The sequence below is a fragment of the Tiliqua scincoides genome, chromosome 5 (assembly GCF_035046505.1).
Source record: "Tiliqua scincoides isolate rTilSci1 chromosome 5, rTilSci1.hap2, whole genome shotgun sequence".
NCBI lineage: Eukaryota > Metazoa > Chordata > Lepidosauria > Squamata > Scincidae > Tiliqua > Tiliqua scincoides.
The window spans coordinates 119,544,133-119,563,733 of record NC_089825.1 but is presented as its reverse complement, the minus strand read 5'-3'; the positions used below and the strand labels follow the sequence as shown (position 1 = coordinate 119,563,733).

Genomic DNA, 19,601 nt, shown 5'->3' with positions numbered 1-19,601 from the left:
TAATATTCCCAAAGATTAGTTCCATTTTACTGAATTATCTATTGAGTCCGTGTTCCCAGTCTCTAGGTATAGCCATGGCATCCTTCTCCGCTTTCCTAAGGAATCCTAGCTTTCCATGACCTCTCCTAAACCATTAGACTTTCTATTCCCTCTCAGAGAAGTTGAGTCTTGTTTCCCTCCCCCACCCCCAAAAAATAAAACCTAACCCACTTCCCATCAGTGGTCCGCAAAAATCCTTCATCCCATCTCTTTAGCGTAACCCTCTGGAAACTCCCCTCTCAAGACATCCTAACTGCCTTTCTGACTGAAGTCCCCACCCCCCACCCCAAGGTGAAAAGAATCAAAGCCTTGGAGTCCCAATATAAAATGCTGCCAAGGCCTCATCGCCACCTCTTGCCCCTCGCTTAAGTCCAGAATCTCCTTCCCTGCAAGGCTTCACACCCACCCGGCTCGACCCGCTCTTGAGAGAGTCTTGCCGGCGAGCCAAGGAGCCAGACTGGGCAGCCTCCAGTTTTCTTTGGGCTTCCTGATTGCGTTGTATCCTGTCAAGCTGTTCCTGGGCACTCATCCGGGAACGACGAGGGGCAGTTGCTTCAGAGACGACCGTCTAGAGAGGATGAAAGATGGCGGGGTAGGCGGGAGGAAAGAGTCCAGTATTAGTCTTCAGATCTCCCTGTTCTGTGAGATTCAGGAGTTTGCTTTTAAGAGCTGCTTTCCCCCGATACAGTCGCCCATATTTTGTGTCACTGCTTCGCTCACAGTTACCTTCGCGAACGCCTATTAGAGCCAATTTTATCTAACTTTATTGGTCCCTCTGAAGGACGTGTGGGCTTCCTCCTTGAGGATAGCTCCGAAGTAACTACCAGCTTGGTAGCAGATTTCCTGGTGGCCGTTATCAAAAAATGTAGTCGCTTGTGAACTATTATTTGGGATGTGTTAATGAAGGCAAGCTCCACAATGAAGTTATAAAATGTTATTTTTTTCTACCTTGTGTATTTAATTGTTTTAAATGCCAATAAAGGTTTATGAAATGGAATGAACAGTTGCTTTTACGCTACTAATTTAGCCATGCTGGCATTCTCCCACAGCCTCCTCCCATCTTTTTTAAGAGTCTTAGATATAAAATTTACCCTTCTCCTAGGTCCTAGAGCAGCCATTTTCAACCACTGTGCCGAGGCATTCTGGTGTGCCATGAATGGTCTGCAGGTGTGCCACAGGAGTTTGGGGAAGGGTTATTTATTAGTAGGGCCATTGGGGGATGTGAGCCCCCCACCAACAGCATGGTGTACCTTATCAGTTGTCAAAAAACTGAAGGTCTGTCTGTGCCTTGACAATTTTAGTACCTTGTCAGTGTGCCATGAGACAAAAATGTTGAAAATCACTGGCCTAGAGGCTTCCACTCCTCCTCAAACCCAGGAGTTCCTAAACCCCTGTCTTTCCCCTCATCTGCAGCACACCATACTATCCAGTACTAGATTCTTCTACCCTGATCTTGGGGACGCCTCTCATACCTTGACTATACTGTACTCTCCATCTTCGCAGAGTATATTGCTGTGGCTTCCATGACCTGTGGAGAGGGAGGGAGATAGAAAAATAGGCCAATGACTTAAGCTTACATTCCCAGCACACACTGTCACCTTTTTTTGCCTTTGAATGAACAAAGATTGCAAAATTGGGTTTTTATGATAGAAAATACATGGTGGACGTCAGTTGGAAATCAAAATACAGGTCTTTGAATGCCTTTTAAGCATGCCCAGGACAGGCTGCACACCTGAATCCAGTTCAGCTCTTCCGCTGACCAGAAACACTCTCTCTTGTCTGGATAAAGCCTCAACTTGTTTATCCACATCCAGTTGATCACTGAACTCACCCCAGTTCAGGGCCTCCAGCAAACTAACACCAGTAAATTTCCTCATTTTCTAGTGAATTTAATTTCAGTCTCCAGTGAAGACTGAAGACTTCACTGAAGTCTCCAGTGAAGACCAGTGAAGACCAGAGAATGTACACCAGGTATATGTTTTCATATCTTAATCACCTGGACCAAGAGCATCTGTTTCCCTCACAGCATTCCCTTTCTCAAATTCCGGTGGCTCGCTGGAAGAATTCCTTGGGGTCCGCCTGCTCCCATCCAAGTGATGTGGTGTCCCCGAGTGCCCCCTGCTAGAGGCAGGTGGACTCTGTTGGCAGAAAGCAGAGAAACATCTGGTTGGGGATCCACACTCTTAGGGCATTTCGAGGGGAGGGGGGGAGGTCTGCAGGTGGAAATGGGGAAAGACGATAGCACACACTTACAGCTGGTTCTGCTGTACCAGGAGTGTCCCGCTGTCTGGAGGCAGACTCGTGACAGAACACAGTAGCTTTGGGAAGAGGGACAGTATCAGATTCCTTCTAGTTTCAACAACAAGAAAATAAATATAAATTAGTAATGCATCCAAAGTTCGTCTATTTAAAAAAAATACACGAGACATTACTTCAAAATACTTTGAACCCCAAATTATAAAAGCAATATCCTATGGGGAGGGGAGTTGTTGGTTCCTTTTCTGGAGGATAAAAATGTGTGCCCCCCCACAAGAAGAGCCCTGCTGAATCAGCCCATCTAGTCCAGCACCCTATTTTCAAGTAGTGCCCACCTGGATGTTTCTAGAAGGTCCACAAGCAGGGCAACAAGGCAATAGCCCTCCCCTGTTTATCAAGTATTCTGAGGTACAGTGTATCTGAACATGGAGGCTCTACTTAGCTAATATAGCAAAGAGCCTTTGAGAGATTGTTGTCTTCCAAGAATTTGTCCAATCCTCTTTTAAAGTAAACTAAGTCCATGGCCATCAGCACACCTTGCAACAGTGAATTCTATAAGTTGCTTATTTCTTGTGCACAGATGAAAGGGAGCATGCAGACCCCAAGAAATAAATATTAAAATAGAAGAAATTTTAAAAGCTCAAAATGAAGGGGTTTCAGTGACGGGGATCAAAGAATTTCAGTCCAACCATGTTGAGCTTTAGAAACAGAGGCATGAGGGTGATGTGATCCTGTCTCTTTAACCCAGAAGCCAACAATACCTCCTCTCCAGTGCAGGGCTGCAAAAGGCTATGACTCATCCCCACATGAGAATCCAGAGTTGGGGTTGTGGCTGGAGACACACCTGCGATGGAGGAGGCAAAAGATATCATGGAAGGCTCATGATGTGCGGCGCCCACAAAGCTCCCCTGTTCCACAGTGCTGACTAGCACCAAGAACTGAACTGCTCACAAGAACTGCCTTGGTTGTCTGTCTCAGTGGCTCTTAATGGGCCTGGGTGACATTCCTGCTGCTCTGGCAGGCCATACTCATACAGGGGTGGCAGTCAGAAGGGCAGCTTTGATGCGGCAACAGAGGGCTCTGAATGCTTGCCTGATGCAGGGGAGTTGGGCAGATAGAGTCTGGGACAGTTCCTGGTGTCTCACCAGCAAACAGCGCAGAACTCTAGGCATCTCCTCTGACCACCAAGATAGAAAGGGGCTTCTGCATATGCTCACCCTGGCCAGTGAGGGGCAACCATTAACTGACCCAAGCTTACAAAGGGAAACAGGTGGCGACGTAAGGCCAGTGAGCTGTGAGCCCACCAAGTCTCTTCCTTGCAGCAGTCCCTCTCCTCCATTGTGCAACGAGAACTATTGGGGATAGAATGCGCTAGCAGTCAAACCCACCACCCGAATATTCCCCTTGTCCTGCTCCCTCCCTTCTTAGCACAACACCCTTTCCTTGCTTGTGGCAGACTGCCCCTAGTGCAGGGCTAACAGTATTCCAATAAGCACCTGATCTTCTGCTCTCCAGGATGTGACAGTTTGCTGGACTGGATCTCAGACCGGCCAGGATGTCGTGGATCCTCCACAAATCTTGCTGAGCAGCTGCTTGGTCCTAAAAAGAAGTGATCAGGCCAATAGAGCTAATCTAGCCCAGCACCATGGGTTCTGCCCCCACCCTCAGATCAGAGGCATGTGCTCCACGGAGAAAAAATTCAAATCAAGTGTTCCCATAATCTTCTGACACTGATAACTGTCTACGATCTTTCCGTAGCTCCTTCTTCTCTTCTTTCCCTTGTGCATCTGTTTATTTTTAGACTGTAAGCCTGCAGGCAAGTTTTTGTCCTTGTTTCACTTGATATTTTATTCTCTACAACAGAGGGGCAGCATATTCATTACGTTCTTTTCAATACAAACAGAAACAGCACAGAGTAGGGAAGCTAGCTCATCACACTCATCGCAAATGAAGGGGAAAGGGACAGTGTCCAAAGTGCTTTTCACTGCCTACTTGGTGTTTCATAAGTACCACTTTGGAGCCACAGCCACTTTCTCCCTTTCCTCCTTCCTCCAGCACAGTGATTTTCAACCTTTTTCGTGGCACACTGGCAAGGCACTAAAAATGGGCAAGGCACACCATCAGTTTTGGACAATTGACAAGGCACGCTGTGCTGCCAATGGGAGGCTCACATCCCCCAACGGTCCTATGGATAAATATCCTTCTCCCAATTTCCCGTGGCACACCTGGGGATCATTGGCGGCACACCAGTGTGCCACAGCACAGTGGTTGAAAATGGCTGCTCCAGTAGGAGAATGAGGCTGCTTCTGCTGAGATTCTCTTCAGCAAATCAGATCACAGCTCCCAAAGGAGCAGCAGCTTGGAGAGAGCAGTGGGCAGACGGACTGGGGGCTTGTCCAGTCACTATCACCAGACAACAGACATAACCGTTTCAAGTTTCTGCATGGCAAGGCCTGCCCTGCTCCGGCGGCTTGTTTTTCTTGATGCGTTAAGATATAACACCATCACAGTATTATTATATTCCTGGTGAATTCCTTTGACGGGTGTGTGTATTTAATGGATTTGAAATCTCACTGTCCAGGATTCAATTACACGCCCCCCCCCCCCCGTATCTGCGAATCCCGTAACCGTGGACTAGGTCCATGGGGATCCCACCGCACACACCCCCTCTGGAGGCGAGAGGAGCTCTGACGTTGAGGTGGTCTCTGTGACTTCCCCCTCACTGTAGGATGCAGCACATAGGTGCATCGGCACCAGAAAGTTGGATAGGATTGGGACCGTCAAGTGGGGAGGATTATAATATTCTCTGGACAGCTTTGTCTCATTCCCTCACCCCTTCTCCACCATGACTAACAGAAGCAGGATCATTTATGCCGGGGGGGGGGGGGGAAATACTGTAAACACAAATTAGAATAATTTATGCAAAATAAACAAATACTGCATAGGTATCTTTTTTACAGTTAGTTGATCACATGTGACTTTTCAGTGTCCTGAGTTTAAAGAAGGGAGAGAGCAAAATATACATGACTCAATTTATTTCAATTCCACAAAGGTTGGTAGACAGAGAAATCTGGACACAGGGCTGGGAGAGTATTTACCTGGGGGTGGCCTGCAGTTCGGATGTGCTCTAAGGAGCCCTTCAGCATCTGCAAGTCATTTTCCAAGACAGCGTAATCCTCCCATGCTCGTTCACTGTCCTGAGAGAAACAAAACCAGCATCTGTTTATGTAGAGATTCTCCAGTGAGAGCTGTAATAAAAGGCACACTAGAGATTCATCAGAGAAACCAGCTTGCAAATAGCCCCATTCTACACACACAGCAAGATAAGGTAGTCAAATTCTGAATTAGTAAAATGGGTTGTATCTCTTCATTAATATCTCCCTGCAGGCAGAGAACTGAGTTAGATATTTTTTCTCCCTGACATTCTACTTTTCCACTTGCATGGAGCTTGATGCAAACAGAAGCATTTTGAAAATGTGATCTCACACCTGCAATTTGAAGTACTAGAATTTATGCCACAGGCAGCGCAATCCTAACTTGTGCAGGAATGGGGAGGCTGGCATGAGTACCCCATATCCAACACAAGTTTTGCCCGGAAAGCAGCTCAGCCCAGGGCAAAGGGAATTGCTTTCCCTTACCTGGGGAGAGCTGCTACAGCTCCAAAGGGTCTACTCGGATCTGCGCCATATGAAGAGGTGGAACAGCCTGGAGCTACTCCATGCTGCCTGGGCATGGGGCAAGGATCTGGCATAAGTGCCAGATCCTGGCCTCACCTCCTGCTCCCCACCTGCCCGTCAATAGGCCCACCAGCCGCCCACCCTCCCCCACCCTGAAATGCCCCCGCCCTCCCAGACCCTCACACCCCCAAGCTTAGCCAGCACAGACCTATCTGTCCCCGTTGGTGCGAGGCTGGATCTGGCCTCCAAGGGCTGGCGCACATCCCTGCCCCAGCCAGCTGACACACAAGGAGGTACAAAAGTGCTTTACGGCATGTTTGCAACCCTCTCAGGTCGGGCGCAAGGGACTTGCGCCAGCCAAACGCTCCTTTAGGATTGCACTCTAACTATGACATATCTACGACATCATTCACCTGCAGTGCATTTCTGTTTTGGTGGTTATCACTGTGTCATTAAAAGGCTATTATGTTTTTGAGATTGTTACTTACATTCCTCCTATATTGATTGGGTTGAATCCAAAGAAAGGCAATCTTGACTGAGCATCAGCGACTCAACTTAGTTGCGACAAACTTAATTTTGATGGGACTTTGGGTGCATTCCTATACATACTTCCCTGCGAGTAAGCCCAATTGAACACACTGAACTTTCTTCTGAATAGACAAGCATAGAATTGTACTATTAGGCTGCCATCCCATACAGACTTCCTTGAGAGTAAGTTCCATTACACCTCGTAGGGCTTACTTCTGAGAACGTATGTCTAGGATTGCACGGTTGGGCAAGGTACTTTGGTTTGTTCTGATACAACCAAATCTTTTTGATAATGTTACTATGCACTGCTTTGAACTGTGAACTGCTTTGTTCACAGTTGTTTTACGGTGAACTGCTTTGAATGTTCTTTTGAAAAGAAGTGAGGTTATTCCATTCATGAATAAATGAAATAAAACCAAGTGAATGGAAGGTAGGGAAAGGGTGGTTTGTTCTGGAATCTCTGGCCCTCTTCCGATTGGCAGGACTGGAGAGCCACTCACCAATGCCAAATCACAGAGACGAGCTCGGATTTGTACCAATTCATCTTGTAGCTGCCTCTGCTGGTGGCAGATTTTCTCTGTGGTTGCATCTTGTCCTTTAAATTCCTCCAGCCTCAGGCGGGTCACCTCCAAGGACTTTTCAAGCCCTTCCTGGAAAATACCAGCTATCTCAGAGACAACCTAGAGTAGCAACAGACCCCCCCCCCTTCCCACCAGCACTGAAATGAGTTTTAACATGTTATCTTTTGTTAAATTTAATGTTAATTGTTGAATGTTTACACTTATCTTTATCTGTCTTGCAAAGTCTTGCTGAAAGTTGGGGTACAAATCTTTTAAGTAAATAGGTGGATTGATTTTGTGGTTTACAAGTCCACTCAAGTGCAGTGATTATTGTGTTGGGTGTGGAAGCTCAATTTCAAATCCTTCCTTGGCTGTAAAGCTCATTAGGTAACCTCGAAGTCTCTCTCTCTCTCTCTCTCTCTCTCTCTCTCTCTCTCTCTCTCCAGCTACAATATTTTAATGTAGCTCTCCAGTTACACCAAGACTGAAGTTCAGTCTCTTGGACAAATGTAACACGTACCAGTTGTTGTGATTAAATGCCTTTGCCCCTTCTGATGGTACAAGGGGCATTGCTGGCGTGTGTGTGTGTGATCTTTGTCACTATCGGCATGATGTCTAGAACAGTGTTTCTCAACATTTGTCCTCCGCTATACCACTTCACATGGTCCACCTATTCAAAGTTCCACTGGAAGTAACTGGTGGTGACATCATCACCAGTTTACTTCTGGGTTGGAAGGCCAGATGCAACATGACAAACACCAGTAAGAGGCTCAGGGTAGACGGGAAGGATTTTTCACATGGAAAAGCTTGCTTTGGAGCTCTGCCTGCTGAGCCAAACCTCCTACCACTGTTTCTAGTGTCGCTGGTGATGACATCATTGCCAGTTACTTCTGGGTTGGGAGCCCAGATGTGACACGATTATCACCAGTAAGTGAGTTAGAGTGAATGGGAGGGCTTTCTTGAACGCAGAAAAGCATGGTTTGGAGCTCTGCCTACCGAGCTGAATCTCCCACTGCTGTTTGTTGTGTCACATTCCTGGTCTCACTGCTGGGCGGTAGGTGTCCAGGGGTCCCACGAGTACCACCAGACACCACCTCAAGTACCACTAGTGGTACCTGTACTACTGGTTGAGAAACAATGATCTAGGAGGAGTTGAAAGTGGCTAGAGGGTGTTGTGCTGCCATCTAATGACAGCTCAAGGATTTAATATGAATGGCATTCAAATTATAGGGCCATGACTGTATGCCCTCTCATATACTTACACAGGGGGAAAAACAAAGAGAGAGAGATCCCCATACCCCCTGATGGAAGGCAGTTATAATGCAGCATTAATTTGGTGACTGGGGAGGAGTGGGAGGGGACGAAAGGGGAGAAGGAAGTGGCAATATAATTACCTTTTCAGCCCGGAGTTGCCCCATCTCATCTTCCAGACCACGAAGCAGTTTGTCTTGGCCACACAGTTTTGTCAAGAGAGCCTAAAGACAAGGAGAAAGAAAGAGTGAGAGAAATAAAAGAGAAGTATAATTCTAGCTGGGGTCATCAGATGATGCTGGGTTGCAGCCACCCAAAGCTTTATAAGAGCTTCGTGTACAATCAGAGATACCCTATTTAAAATGATGCATCAGATGGTTTTGTGGAGAGTTCTGAAAGGGCAGGACAGCCTTCCAAGACAAAAAACAAAAACAAACTGGATCCTGTCATTAGGGATGCTGAATGAGATTTAATTTGGTGTCTTAGTTATGGTCCCTTGAGATGAGGAAGTATTCTCCACTGCCATCATCAAAGGATTTGGGGGAGGATTTTTTCTTGTGAGGCAGGGGGATTGTGGCTTTTTCTGCATCCTAATAAAAAAATTCAAATGGATGGATTTTGCTCATATTCAGGGTTGGACTGATCATCACACTGAATTGGGGAGACGACCATTGCAACATTAATAGACCTGAAGAGAAGGGAAGCAGGTTTCCCTTCTAGAAAATCCCAGCCTCTTTCTGGACTCAGTGCTGATCCATTTAAGAGCAGCTCAATCTGCAGAAATCAGCAGGTGATGCTGATTTCGCCATGTAGCGGTGCTGCCCCCTTCTCATGTCTTCAGATCACGGTGCCTAGGAGCCCGGGCCAGTTAAAAACATGACAGCCTGGCTCTTATGTGGCACACACAGGCCTCAGGAGCTGACAGAATTAACTTGTGGACTCTGGCACCTAAGTTTAATGGGATTGCTCAGCTCTACTTTATATAGGCAATACTACAGGTCAGCCCTGGACCCATGCAGAATGTATTCTTCTCACAACTGGCTGAGTGAGCTCATGATTCTAGGGATGTCTCTAGTCTTGGCCTGAATAGGAAGCTTTCCTGTTGAGGACAGCCAACAATTGCCTTGGTCACACTAATGCTCATGTAGCCTATACTGTTGGGGGACATTCTCATCCTTGCAGCCCTGGAGGCTCATCGCATGGGGCAGCAGTGGGTTCCTGCTTCCAATCCCAGCTCCTTGCAGGGCAGGCAAGAGAGAATGGCCTTCAGCTACCTTGTCTACTGGTCAGGGTCTGGGGGAGATCTTCCTTGGGGTATCTGACCGGCCACTGTTGGAGACAATGATCCTGTAGTCCAATTCAACACAGGCAATTATTGCTGTTTAAGTGGTAAAGAGATTCAGGAAAAGGCAAGCCTGCCACCAAGGCTTTGTTAATGACACGAGAGCAAGCCAAGGCTCTGGACAGGATGACAACCCTAAAAAAGAGAAGAAACTGAGACACTTACATCAGTGTCATTTTCGAACCGCTGCCCACCGGCAGATTGCACACTCCTTTCCCTCACCAGAGTCCGGCACTAGAAAGACAGATAAATAAGAAGCATGACTGACAGCCCAATCCTATCCACACTTTCCTGGGAGTCAGCCCCATTGACGGTAATGGGACTTACTTCTGAGTAGACATGCATAGGATTGGGCTGTGGGTCCCCAAATCCCACATTGCCCTCTAGGGTAGATTCGGGGTCACTGCAGCATAAAAGTTACAAGGAGCTACATGTTTAGAAACCAAATACTACCACTTCAAAATGTATGTAGCCGAAGGCTTGCATGTCCTCTTTCATGCTTGCTTGGTTTTTTATCCCCACACATGGAAAACTAATCTGTCAAGGAAATGGCTAGGCCTGAGATGCTAGCTTTCCATAGGCTGGGAGTTATTATCACAGGGCTGCTTCATCTTTAATTTTTGTAATGATATTAGCCAGCTTATGAAAAATAATAAATAATTTGCTTCTGAATGTGGTGATCTTCCCAATTCTTCCATTTCGGAAAAACAGTCAGTAGCTAACAAAACATAAACCAAGATGATATAATGACGTTCAAAAAGATTACAACACAACCATCACAATTATAGATACTTCATCAACCTAAAATCCCAGGAAGCATGGCTTGTCTTCTCTGTAAATTAGACACCATACCCATGGCCTTTTCAGCCACACTAGACGCTGTGCCAGAACCACCTTTCAGAGCGCGATACCATAGTCTTTCGAGACTGAAGGTTGCCAATATACCCATTCCTAGCTAATCAAACTACTACTAAACGATAGGGAGGTCTGATAACCAGGAGGGTCAACATACCGTGGTCCCTAAAGATGTCCTCTTTCCAGGAGTGGGTCGGTTAGGCAGGGGAGGCAGGGGAGGTAGGTGAAGGTAGCTTGATGAGGCTGAGTGGGGGGTGATCTGTAGGGAAAGGGAAGGCAGCATTAAGGAACATTTAGCCAAGGAAGGTCTTGAGTAGGGCTGCGTGTATCCTGTGATTATGGAGGCGCAGAAATATTGTGCTAATGTGACTTTTTGAAAAATCTCTTTTTTTCCTTTTTTAAAAAAGAGCGCATTTCTGGCTCTTACAAAAGCCTGTGGGCAATGCCTGCTGAAATCTCAAAAGCCCCAGTGGTCTGGCTGAGCACCTCTTTGCATTTTGCTGGATCTAGCAGAACTAATATTTGCATAACACAAGATGCATATGTGGTGGCAACCCCTGATTTTTCCCTATCTTCTACTTTCCTTAGGAGTCACCTAAGGAGAATTCTACAGAGAAACAGCATTTCTAAGGGACTGCTGAGTCATTGAGAAGCAGCAGCAATTTTTGCTCAATTTTTGCTCAAACCAATTGCTGTTTGTTGTTTGTCTATTCTTTCTTCCTCAGCTGACCACTAAGACAGAGAACTTGGCTTTGAGCCACTCATTGGACTGTGAACCCCATCTGATGTTCAAGAGCAGGAACAGGTGATCCCAGAAAGGCTCAGGTGACCCCAAGTAACCGATTCTACCAATAAAAACCTGGTAATACCCAGAGGTTACAAAAAGCGGAGTGAGTAATCCCCCTTTGACTATTCACCCTAGTCTCTCAAGCAGAGCGCTGGTATGAAGGTTGCAGCCTGGGTAGTGTGGCTGCAAGAACCAAGATCCTGGACTAGCATGAGTTGGGAAAATACCCAGAAAAATGCATTTGCTTTATGCTTCTTTTTCAGATTGCTATTTTAACATCCTTGCCAAACATTGCAAACCCCTTCCACCCAGTTGCCTTGGTGTAGCAGTCTCATTCTCACCCATGCCTTGTTTCAGCTCTTTTGGTTCTCGTTCCATCTTTTTGATGTAATTTTAATTCCTTTTAATGATTAACTCGGGAGGGAAATGGTTGCCTCTTCTCCTAGACAACTCACCTGCAGCCGTTGTCTGGTTTTAAAGGGACCTCCCTCAGATGATAGTGATCTTTGCTATACTAGGAGGGAGATTTCCAAGGTGGCCTCCTTCTACCTGGATTTCCCTGGTCTTGGCTGGTGGCAACATCTACTGTCTTAGTTTCAGAGGAGGTCACAAGATGGTGCTAGTTATTTAGGTCCTGATCCCTGTACCCATCTTCCAGTGCAGCATAATTTTTGGCTAGTTTGCATAATTCAAATCACAGAATTGAGGTTTCCTTTGTGCCAAATTTAGATTAACACATTTTTGCCCAGCCCACAGGGGTACACATTTGATTCCTGTTGCATATATGCAACGTTGGGCAGAAATGGCTTAACTTGGCATAGACTTATGCCTGGGGATTTATTATTATAATAGAATTATGTCCCCTGGGGGCTGGGGATAAGAATAGGCCCTCAGTTTGGCTGTACTTGTCGTAAGAGGCGGCTAAACAGCCACAGGGTAGGTGGGACTCATCAGCCTGGGAAGGCAGCTCATCTGAAAGAAGGAAAACTCTGATCCCAAACCTCCACTGCCTTGTGGCTACATCCAGTAATGGAAAAGGCTTCAGGAGTCAACCTTGAGGCAAAATCCAGAGCCGGAGTCCCTAAGGCAGTTCATGGCTGAACACAGTCAAGTTCTGGCAACTCCTGCGACGCTGCTGGAACCAACTCTATTGGCTTCTGCCTTTCCATTGGACCATTTCAGAGATGTGGAGAGGGAGTATTTGCTGCATGGGTAACAGTTTATCCTCCATATCTACTTTACCCAGGCTTTGCGCACTGGAGAGGACACTGTTCCAGAACCACTTTTCAGAGCGCGACACCATAGTCTTCCAAGTCTGAAGGATGCCAATGCAATGGCATAGAATTTCAATTTTTTCCTTAGCTGCAGAGTACACACAGACCTGGTCATAGAGTGGGAAGGGAGATTTTCCAGCCAACAAACTCAGTGCTCTGGAGGACTATCACTTCAAGGACAAGACAGGCAAAGGAAAGCAAGACAGGCAAAGGAAAGGAAAGGACTAGAGCGAGGCGAACAGAAAAAGAGAGCGAAGTCTGTGTGTATCTTGCCTGGTACTCACCAGGCGGCTATGGAGCCGAGATATCACCAAAGCACGGGACGATCCACTTGAAAGAGCGAGAGAACCTCGGTCTGGAAACTGGCGAGACAGGAAAGATTAATGCAACAGTCAAAGTCAAGGTAAGGGAAAATAACCGTTTACCAACATTTACGCTGAAATACATGTTAAGAAAGCTTCATTTACTTACTCTGTTCTGCGGCTGCCTGCCGAGCAGGTGTGCAAAGACTTCTTCGCCCACAGGCCGCGTCCTGCTGGGGTGTGGGCTTCGAGCATAGCGCCTGTTATAGGGATCCTCAGAGGAAGGGAATACGTCGTACCGGTCAGCAGGTGTCAAGGGGCGCCCCCTTGTGCTGGGCAGCAGAACCTCATAAGGGTTGTTGGGAAGGCCCCCGCTGGGGGCGATGTCTACCCTCTCCATGGGTGTGTTGGGGCGCACAAGAGTCCGCGGAGAAGCGGCAGCAGATAGATCCTCGCACGAGGCAGCCTGCATGGCAGCAGTTCGCGGGGGCTTCCGGTGGGCGCGAGCGGGCGACGGATGGGCGTCTGGCATCCGAGGCGATTCAGCTGGGGTCAAGGGGAGGGAGTACGAACGAGAGGAGCGAATGGAAAGCAGAGGGGAAGCCTGAGGGGTCAGAGATGCAGGGGGCGGGCTCTCAGTGGCAGAAGGAGGTGAAGACTTTGGCTGGTGGGAGAGCTTTATGTGGGTCACAGGGGAAGGGCATCCGTGGGTCTGGGAAGACAAAGAGCTGCCAGTGGAAAATGGAGGAGACAAGATCACAAAATAAAATATTAACATTTGAGAAAATTAAGCCTTACTCCAATAACAACACCCTCTAAAGGGAGCCAGTGTCCACCATTGCTTCCTTCTTGCTCCCCACAGCACCCTTTCTTGGGAGACTTCGGTTCTGCTCTGTCTTACCTTAAATCCGGTTGGTCTTTCCTTTCACGAGAGTACCCTGCATCGAATGAGCTGGATAAGGATGTTCTCTTGGGGCACGGAGATTGAGTATGGTTGTCCTGCCCACTGCTTTGTACGTGGAAGTTCTCAGGCAAAGAGGCCTCTGAGAGTCGGGCGATTTCCAGGGATTCGTTGCTTTTGGACAAGTCGTCACGTGGAAGTGTGGCATCCTCAAAGCTGATGTGGGTGGAAAGGGAGTGGCTGCGGAAACCCAGGTTGCTAAAGTTCAAAGGAAGAAAGATGAAGCTCAGTCTACAGATGCAGTGCAACGGGAGGGTAATGATCTGGCATAGTCCTAAAGTGGAAGAATAGACTATACCATGTCAAATTACAGGTGGGACGAGCACATTTTTAATGATCATCTGCATTTTTTTTTTAAAAAAAGACCTCTGCACAAACAGAAAACTAGCAAATGGAAGGTTGGGCTAGGCCAGGGGTGTCCAAAGTTTTTGGCAGGAGGGCCACATCAGCTTTCTGACACTGTGTTGGGGGCCAGGGAAAAAAAGAATTAATTTACATTTAAAATTTGAATAAATTTACATAAGTTTACATAAATGAATATATTAAAGATGAACTTATATGAATGAATGAAGGTCTTGCAATAGCTCAAGGCCTATAAAAGGCCTTGCACAAAGCAAGGCTGGCCTTTTCTTTGCTGCTGCTACTGCATCACAGACGTGAAACAGCAAGAAGTGGAAGGAGCCCTCATCCCACAGCTCATGTGAGAGGTCAAACAGTCGCCCTCACGCTGCGAGCAGTTGCGTCAGGCCAGTGCTGGCTCCAACAAATCTCTGGAGGGCCAGAGGCTAATTGGAGACTGGGGGCTTCCTGAGGGCCACATTGAGAGGCCTCGAGGGCCGCATGTGGCCCTAGGGCCGGGGTTTGGGCACCCCTGGGCTAGGCCCTTTCTCTCCAATGGGCTAGTGATGTTTTTGTAGTACTTTAAAGGAAAGTGTTTAAAAATCAAACCAACTCCTGCAGTCCATATAGCCTGTTATTAATTGTTCCCAGTCCCACCGGCATCCTAAATCCTCCTCACCTTGCCCTCTACCCAGCCCAACTGGCTGCTTCCAGACCTAACGCCTGGTCCAATCTTCCTAGGTTCAATCCACACACCTTAAGCAAACTGAATGTCAAAGTTTGCTGCCAAGAATCTCAACATTTCACCCTTCAGTTCCTACTCAAGTCATAACCAAATACAGTGGCATAGCCGAGTTATGTGGCCCCCAGGCGCACAAAAAAATCTGGACCTGTTATGGGGGGGTATAAGGTATGGGGGTGTTAAAAATTTTAACACCACCCATACGACATCTTAGAGGCCTCCATAAGGCACTTCTGGTTTTTGCCAAAAACCAGAAGTGCCTTTTGGAGGCCTCTAATAACCCTCTCAACATGTGGTACCCAGGGCAATGTACCCTCCCTGCCCCCTTAGCTACTCTACTGCCCAAATGGCACTCGTTCCCTTTTCAGTCTAATTCATTAAGCCCCACCTAAAAAAAAAAAAAAAAGCACACTCACAACCCACAGTGACCCACCCACCCCAGCGCTTACTAGTTTCCATAGTCACACTCGGCAGCAGCTGACTGGTTCATGGCCCTGATCCAGCTATTCATGTCCAGCTGGGTGTCTGCGCTGAAATAATAGGTTCTCATTCCAGGATGTTCTGCCTGGAAGAGAGAGGAAAAACAATGCTTGCAGTGACCCAAACATCCCTAAGGGGGAAGTAGATGAGTAGGAACTTTGGGTAAGAGCAGCAGAACAGTAGAAGTTATAGTGGACTTGTCGGCCCATAATCTTGTATGACTGTTATTGGTATCTCCTGTCACCACTTCTCACATTGCCATTGTTCCTCCCACTTTTCTATGTCATACAGTGGATGCCAGAACCCTCTTCCCAGCCACTGTGTGTCCTTAGATCAACCCATAATGAATTTATGAGATGTACTTCCTCACAATGTAGCAACACCTTAGATGGCTTTAACAGGGAATTAAGAGAAATGCATGGAGGTTAGAGGTCTACCAATGGCTGTTAGCTGGATAAAACCTCCATGTGCTGAGGCTGGGGACCTCTAAATACCAGTCCTGGGGGAGTCAACAAGAGGGCTATTCATTGGGCTTGTGGGTTTTGTGGAAGTATCTGATGGGCCACCGTGGAAAACAAGATGGCAGACCACACAGACCTTTGATCTGATCCAGCACTTTTTACGTTCTTATGGTATGCCCATGGACCAGGGCTACAAATGAGGATGGGGCTATTCTGAACTGACCTTAAACACAAAGCGCCGGTTCTTCTTCTCCTTGAAGAATGCCGTCCGAATCTCGTAACTGGGGAGAGGAATGCTGCCCAAGACCATCTCTTCACGGCTGTCTGGAACACACACATCCCAAAAGCTAAATTCAGTGCCCTTTGCAAGGTTTCTCCTGTCAGTCTTATCAAAAGAGGTTACCAAAGACTCTGCGCTTTGAACCAGTAACTTTGAACCAGCTGAAGGGCTGAAGCTGGGATGTAGCCAAGAATGCTACTCAGGACTATGTCTTCAGCTCTCCAAGGCTTCAGCCTTCTTTGGACACTGAATATTCATTCCTTTTGATGGACACATTGCAGGACACATAAGCCTGTGCAAATGGTACACATGAACATATAAAACTGCCTTATCCTAAGTCAGACCGTTAGTGCATCTAGCTCAGTACTGCATTTGAAAACCCCACACAGTTCCTTTTCCTAGCTCCATGCCCAGACTCCAGATAATAGTTCAAGTTCAAGTTTATTAGGCTGATCAGCACATAAACCATACACCTATTTATCTAAAATCTTAAAACCAGAGTTTAAAACCACATAGAAACAGAATTTGGCTATATCCACAACACACTCTTTGCAAAGTCTACTTAACAATAATTTCAGTCTTAAAGAGTCCGAAAACATAGAAAATTTATGTATCCATTTCTTTAAGAATCGATCTCTCCCTGCTGCATATTTTGGGCACCGGAAAAAGATATGCACCGGGGTGTCTAATTCAGTTAAGGGACAATCACAATAACACTGCTCAGGAGGAATGCTTTGAAAATGACCTATCCAATCAAGCAGTTTCTCTTGCAATAGAGATGCATACACCTTGCCAATCACTGTTAAAAGGCTGACTGGTCGATAATTACTTGGGTCTGTCCTGTCCCCTTTCTTATATATGGGCGTTACTAAGGATACTTTCCAAGCACTTGGGATAATTCCATCCTTATTAATCAGCGTAAAGAAGGGTGCAAGTACCTGTGCCCACCAAATCGGGTCTATCTTTAAAAGTTCGGCAGGAATTGCATCTATCCCAGGAGATTTCCTCAATTTAAGCCTGCTGATCAGCGTTATGACTTCCTTGCAAATAACAGGTTCCCATTCAGTAAACTGTGCAAGATGGATCTCAAAGTTCAGATCTGGTTCATGTTCATGCTTCTTGCAAAGATTTTTAAAATGTTTTTCCCAATTTCCCAATTTACCACAGATACAGACGATCCAACAACACTTTTTGGCTTCAGCATTGGAGTAATTAGTCACCAAAGAGATATACCAGACTTCTCATTGGCTGCCACGATTATCCTATCCCATGTGGATCTCATAAATTGTTGCTTCTTTGTTTTCAATAATACTTTATATTCCCTCAAATATAGGGAAGCTCGAAGCAAGGAGGCACATGCATCAGGTGTAACGTTTTCCTTAAAAAATTTAGAGTCGTTTCCATAGATTTTTTGCTATCCTACAATCATTATCAAACCATCTCTTTGTCTGCCAACAAGTTTTTAAGATTTTTCTATTTCTCTCTTCAGCTGGTAAAATAGGATTGAACATTCTAAAGAGTGATAACATATTTTTGGATATTATAGTTATGTCTGATTCAAATAAAATTTCTTCTTCAAGCTCTTGTACCTTTGCTGCACAAAGAATTTCTTTGGCAGCAGCTTCAGCAGTTTTGGTTGTCCATTTCTGCCTTAAAGGCAGCATCTAAGTTTCTGTTTGACCAATATTGGAGTGTAACACATCTTCAACTTGCACCTTAATGGAAATAGGAAGATGATCACTTATTGCCTGATCATTCACTATGAAGTTCAGTACTTTAGGATAATTTACATCATCGATCAACATATAATCAATTACGCTAGCTCCTTGTGGTGAGACGAAGGTATATTCACCACATGGATCAACTAAAGTATTCCCATTTATAATGGTTAGTGAAAGTTTAGAAGTCACATTTACCATTCTGGCTCCTGCCATGTTAATAATTTTATCCTTAGAAATGCGTGATCCTTCTGTGGCATTATAATTGAAAATATCTTTTTTCAGAAATTAGACGATAATAATTGATCGTCACTTGCACCAATTCTAGCATTAAAATCTTCCCCAATTAGCAAGACAACTTGGGGATAGTTGCCTTGCAAACTCAATAAATATTCTCCCAAAACTGTCCATTGTCTTTCCAGGTCTAGACTACAAGTTGTAGGAGGGAGATATACATTCACCATCAAGCTTTCTATTGAGTTGATAACTATCTTGACTGCCATAGCTAGTTTAAATGGGCAAAGGGGGAAGAGAGATGACTTCCCTAATCTGTTAGACACAGAACTCAACAATCCCCCCTGGGGACATCCTTTGCATTTTTCAGCTGACAAACAGAAGGAATTATAACCTCTGTTCTAGATCCTTTGTACAATTAGCGCTTCTTGAAACAGTTTTGAAACAGTTGAAATGGTTGAAACGGTCCCAGATGAAAGGGTTTTACTGTTTCATCTGGGAAGACTTGACCAAGAAGTGTTGGTGATGGCAACAAAAGGGGAAGGAGGAATAAGCCTGCTACTAAGTGCAATAAGCAGTAGCTGCAAACTGTGTTTTGGACTCCGCCCAATGATAGGGAACAAAGCAACGACAAATGGGAGATATTGACTAATATTTAAGCTGTGTTTTATTTTCCTTTTAAAATCAATTTTAGGTAGCATTATAATTGATTTTTAACTTGTCCAGATCCTGATTGTTTGCCTTTTATGTGTTTTTGTACTCCTAATTTTATTCCTGAAGTGCTATACTGGCTCCCTGCTCCTTAATATCTCATATTTTAACATATGCTTTTATTTTATATTTAATACTTTTAATTCTTATACTTGGTCTACTGTTTATCTATACCTCCCTGTTTAATTTTTACTCATCTTAATCAGTTGATTTTATCAATAATTTTAATAATTTTACATTCGTTATTACCAATTTTATTAATACTTTTATTTAATGAATCATTGATAACTACTAATAACCCATAGTTAGCTATTGGTCAAAGCATTAACTAAACTCCCACCCTCTGACTACCTCCAATTTGAGTTCTTTTGGGACACAGCTGGCGTCCAAGGCCAGGTGTCTCCACTCTTCCCCTCCAGCTTCAAAATACGAAAAATAAACATGATAAACAAAGACTTAACACCTAACAGGGGACAGAAAAGATTGCAGATGAGCCCCCACACAAAATGCCTGGAGAGTTCTGGTGAGAAATCCCTGAGAAAAGAGAAGAAACAGAAGCAGCTGGGAATTGAAAGTTTCTTCTCTCCCTCTTCCTCTCTGGAATCTGCATATGCTGTGAGTACCAGCAACAATTCTAAGACTCTGGTGTCAGAACTTGCACAATCTAAAGATGTTTTAGGAACTCAAATGACAGAAGGCAGTAAATCCACTCCAGATAATATTATTTTAACAGACAAGGGATTAAAGCAGCCTGCAGAGAAAGAACATAAGAACATAAGAACAGCCCCACTGGATCAGGCCATT

At 45.5% G+C, this 19,601-nt stretch overlaps 1 protein-coding gene across 1 annotated transcript in view; it reads right to left on the bottom strand.

The window, feature by feature from the left end:
* PLEKHA4 (pleckstrin homology domain containing A4) overlaps positions 1-19,601 on the bottom strand; it is a 51,480-nt gene that overhangs the window by 4,359 nt on the left and 27,520 nt on the right. Inside the window, exons 5-20 of the mRNA XM_066628382.1 lie at positions 16,078-16,178; positions 15,363-15,478; positions 13,773-14,030; positions 13,041-13,599; positions 12,854-12,931; positions 10,666-10,767; positions 9,819-9,887; positions 8,455-8,535; positions 7,001-7,150; positions 5,394-5,492; positions 3,792-3,894; positions 3,057-3,139; positions 2,293-2,388; positions 2,036-2,177; positions 1,512-1,567; positions 446-607 (exon numbers count right to left, since the gene is read on the bottom strand). Coding sequence (XP_066484479.1) covers positions 446-607; positions 1,512-1,567; positions 2,036-2,177; positions 2,293-2,388; positions 3,057-3,139; positions 3,792-3,894; positions 5,394-5,492; positions 7,001-7,150; positions 8,455-8,535; positions 9,819-9,887; positions 10,666-10,767; positions 12,854-12,931; positions 13,041-13,599; positions 13,773-14,030; positions 15,363-15,478; positions 16,078-16,178 — 2,255 coding nt within the window. The remainder of the gene's footprint in view (positions 1-445; positions 608-1,511; positions 1,568-2,035; positions 2,178-2,292; positions 2,389-3,056; positions 3,140-3,791; positions 3,895-5,393; positions 5,493-7,000; positions 7,151-8,454; positions 8,536-9,818; positions 9,888-10,665; positions 10,768-12,853; positions 12,932-13,040; positions 13,600-13,772; positions 14,031-15,362; positions 15,479-16,077; positions 16,179-19,601) is intronic.